Source organism: Rutidosis leptorrhynchoides, chromosome 1, assembly GCF_046630445.1.
Source record: "Rutidosis leptorrhynchoides isolate AG116_Rl617_1_P2 chromosome 1, CSIRO_AGI_Rlap_v1, whole genome shotgun sequence".
Classification (NCBI taxonomy): Eukaryota; Viridiplantae; Streptophyta; class Magnoliopsida; order Asterales; family Asteraceae; genus Rutidosis; species Rutidosis leptorrhynchoides.
Window position 1 is genome coordinate 8,635,001 of NC_092333.1, and position 3,866 is coordinate 8,638,866.

The following is a 3,866-nucleotide window of genomic DNA, read 5'->3' on the forward strand; positions in this document are numbered from 1 at the left end:
TAACGTAGTGTTGTGTATTTACAGAGGGAAACACGGCCCATGTTTTAAGCACCGTTTAAGATGTCGTTGTGTTAAGCGTTTTTTAAAAAGTATCCGTTTCGAACGTAGTTAGTTTTGTTTTGTTCAATAAATTTTTCGAGTGTAACGGTGCTGTCGGAAAAATTTAACACGCGGCGAACAGAAAGATACGGGCTATCGTTGTGTTTAGCGTTTTTTAAAAAGTGTCCGTTTCGAACGTGGTTAGCTTCGTTTTGTTCATAAAATTAATTCGATTCTGACGCTACCGTCGAAAAAATTTAACTCGTGGCGAGCGGGAAGTTACGGGTTGTCGTTGTGTTTAGCGTTTTTTTAAAATTGTCCGTTTCACGTATAGTTAGTCCCGTTTGGTTCGTAAGATTTATTCGAGTTGAACGGTGGTCTCGGAAAAATTTAACTCGCACCGAGCGAGAAGATAGGGCCCGTTATAAATTCGGGTGGAATTAGCTTTTTTTATTTTAATAAAATTATATATTTTCACTTTTAACCCCTGATAAAGTGTAAACTTGAGGGGCCGTTGTGTAAAAATAGCCAAAGTTGAGAGACTGTTTGTAATGTGAACGCAAACTTAAAACGACAATCCGATATAATTGAAACTACACACATCTCCACCACATTTTGAAACTACACACATCTCCACCACATTTAGTATATAAGAGTTAATAACTATGTATATTATATATATATATATATATATATATATATATATATATATATATATATATATATATGGGCATGATCAATGGGGAAGTAATCAATCGGAGGAAGCAAAAAAAAAAAAATTCGTTTTTATTTTGGAATTTTTTTTCAGGCATCAAGATCACACGAAAATGTAAACATTTAGAAAAGACACTTCGTGATGAATGTTATTATTTATGCGGGAAAACGATCGACAAAAATAACATTCAAGATAATATTGTTCGTGAAGAATGTAAAACGTTCACATTCTTCACGAACAATATTATCTTGAATGTTAATTTTGTCGATTGTTTTCTCGCCTAAATAATAACATTCATCAAGAAGTGTCTTTTCTAAATGTTCATATTTTCGAGTGATATTGATGCCGGAAAAAAAAATTCAAAAAAAAATTCAGAAAAAAATAAAATTTGCTTCCCCTCGCTTCCCCCCGATTGGTTACTTCCCCATTGATCATGCCCTTATATATATATATATATATATATATATATATATATATATATATATATATATATATATATATTGTTTTAAAAAACTTTCTAAAAGCATTTACATGTAAGATGATAAGTTTTTATATATATTATTCTTATTGTAAGATTGTAAGATATTGTATCATATGAAAAAGTCACTATTCGCGAATAATTTTTGCTAAAAAATTCCTGATAAATAATTAAATATCCATTTTTTTAACGAGATGGTTTTGGAAGTGTTTAGAGAATAAGGTAGTGGAAGAACTGACCAAAAGGAAAAAGTTGGAGTAGAAGCAAAGACACTTTGAAAAAAACTTAAAATATAACGTGTGGGTCCCATTCATCTCGCTCTCACTCTTCTATCTCGCTCTAGAAAATCTTTATCTTCTCTGATATAAATCCACCTCCCCTTCACCCACAAACCTACACCGCAAAACACATACACCTACACTCATCACACCCACAAAGTCCTCTGTCTTTTTGAGCTTCTTTTATTCCTCTGTTCCGAATCTCGTACAATCTTCTTTTATCAATCAACTACCTAAAACAATCATTCATAATCACGCAAACAACAAATTTCATTTTGGATTTCATATTTCGTTTAGTTTTTAAGCCGCTCGCTCACTTACTTTTATGTAATTAATTATTATAGTTATTAAGAATAAGAATGAATCTTGTTTTTGCCATTCATTCTTGCTCTTGTAGCACCCGATTTAACTAAAAAAAAAACCTCTAGTTTTTTCTTTTTTTTCAAAAAATTTAACATTTGGGTTTTGGAATTTGGATTGTTTTTTGAATTGGGTGGTTGTTAAAACTTGAACTAAAGCTAGTTTTTGTGCTTTAATTCACTGATTACCGTCGAGCGAGCGGCATACTCTTTTTTTCCCCTTTGTTTTGCTTTGTTTTATGTTGTTGTGATTGTGATAATTTGTTTGATTCAACAATGGCTGCCTCAGCTAGGAACAGTGGGAAATCAAAACAAGAAACTCATAATTTGACACAAATGGACTTTGATGACACAAGAGACTGGAAGCAAGTTTTTGATGAAGCTTCAATGTCTCAAACACACTCAAACTTTAGACCTCATAAAAGAATTAAAAGCCCTGAACTTCAATCTTCATCTTCATCATCAACATCTTCTTCAAAACTTTTCCCTTTCGCATTCGATGGAAATAATCAACACACAATTGAATCTTTACAACAATTCAGATCAAATTCATTTCCTAATTCAAATATGCATCATCCTACCCTGCCTTCATTTCCACAACTTCCACCACACACAAATCCACAAATGATTTCTTTCAATCACCAGCAACCACCAATGATCCACCACAATTTCGGGTTCCCGCCGTATTTTTCAGGCGAGCACTCGGGTTTATCACAACAACAATTACTGAATTATTGGAGTGATGCACTGAATTTAAGTCCTAGAGGAAGGATGATGATGATGAATAAGATGAGACCTCCAATTCAACCAATTCACACTACTAAATTGTATAGAGGTGTGAGGCAGAGGCATTGGGGCAAATGGGTTGCTGAAATTCGTCTACCCAGGAACCGAACCCGTCTTTGGCTCGGCACTTTCGACACAGCCGAGGATGCCGCAATGGCTTACGACCGTGAGGCGTTTAAGTTACGCGGGGAAAATGCACGATTGAATTTCCCTGAACGGTTTCTAGGAAAGGCGAAAGACGAATTGGGTCGGAATTCTGGTCAAGATTCGTCATCTTCTTCCCCAAAAGTTAGCGATTTCGCTAAAGATGATATAGAAAAGGTGGAATTTAAGGAATGTGAGGAAAATGTAACAGGGAATGATGTTTTATTAGAAACAGGGGATGGGAATTCGGACCCGGTTTGGGGCGAAATGGCGGAAAATTGGGATAATTCGGGATGGGGCCCAGGAAGTGCAATGTGGGATTCACTTGATTCGAACAACAGTTTGATGTTTCCTTCAAGTTTTAATCTTGAAAATGATTATGAACATCAAGAACAAGAACAGGGGAGTTATGACTTCTCTGTTTTTGATACACAAATGAATTCTTTCTATTGAAAGATGAAGTTTGATTCTGGTAGTAGAAATGAGGCTGCATATTTCAAGCCTTTGTTTCTATAAGTAATCTTAGATGATAATTAAGATTCGCATTTAGCATCTAGTTGTAATTAGTGCTATTAGCAAGTGCAAAAGGGCAAGAACACAAGGAGACAGTTTTGTGATCTCTTTGTTGTAGAGAGTCCCTTTAGTCTTCATCATGATCAAGATCTAGTTTTTTGATCTTGAAATGATGCAAGATTTAGTTTTTCTTTCTTTCTTTTTTTTGGTAATAGTGTGTACATTTGTTTGTGTATTATAATTAAATTATTATATTATTATATTATACTATATTATTATATTTGGAAATATTAATTTAATATCAATATTATTATATTATTATCAACATCATTTTTCTTCCAAACTCGTTATATCATTTTTGGAGAGTAATTTTTCACAAAACTATACACGAAAATCGGATGGTTAAACACATGTTATTACAGACGTTTGAAACAGCGAGTCATTGGTGTGTGTTTTCAGCAAGGTTGGAGAATTCGGATCTTGGGGACATCTCGTTTGGACTTTTTTAGCTCGGGAAGATATCGAACGTTGACTTTATAGTTTTTTTAATAAAA

At 33.8% G+C, this 3,866-nt stretch overlaps 1 protein-coding gene across 1 annotated transcript; it reads left to right on the forward strand.

Moving 5' to 3' along the window:
- Positions 1 to 1,640: 1,640 nt before the first annotated feature.
- LOC139855991 (ethylene-responsive transcription factor ERF054-like) lies at positions 1,641 to 3,557 on the forward strand. Its single transcript, XM_071845235.1, has one exon. The coding sequence runs from the start codon at positions 2,146 to 2,148 to the stop codon at positions 3,250 to 3,252; it is 1,107 nt and encodes a 368-aa protein (XP_071701336.1). The 5' UTR covers positions 1,641 to 2,145; the 3' UTR covers positions 3,253 to 3,557.
- The last annotated feature ends 309 nt before the right edge of the window (positions 3,558 to 3,866 follow it).

What these genes read in the sequence shown, in the direction of transcription:
- LOC139855991 (XM_071845235.1), top strand. Translation starts at nt 2,146, where the DNA reads ATGGCTGCCTCAGCTAGGAACAGTGGGAAATCAAAACAAGAAACTCAT.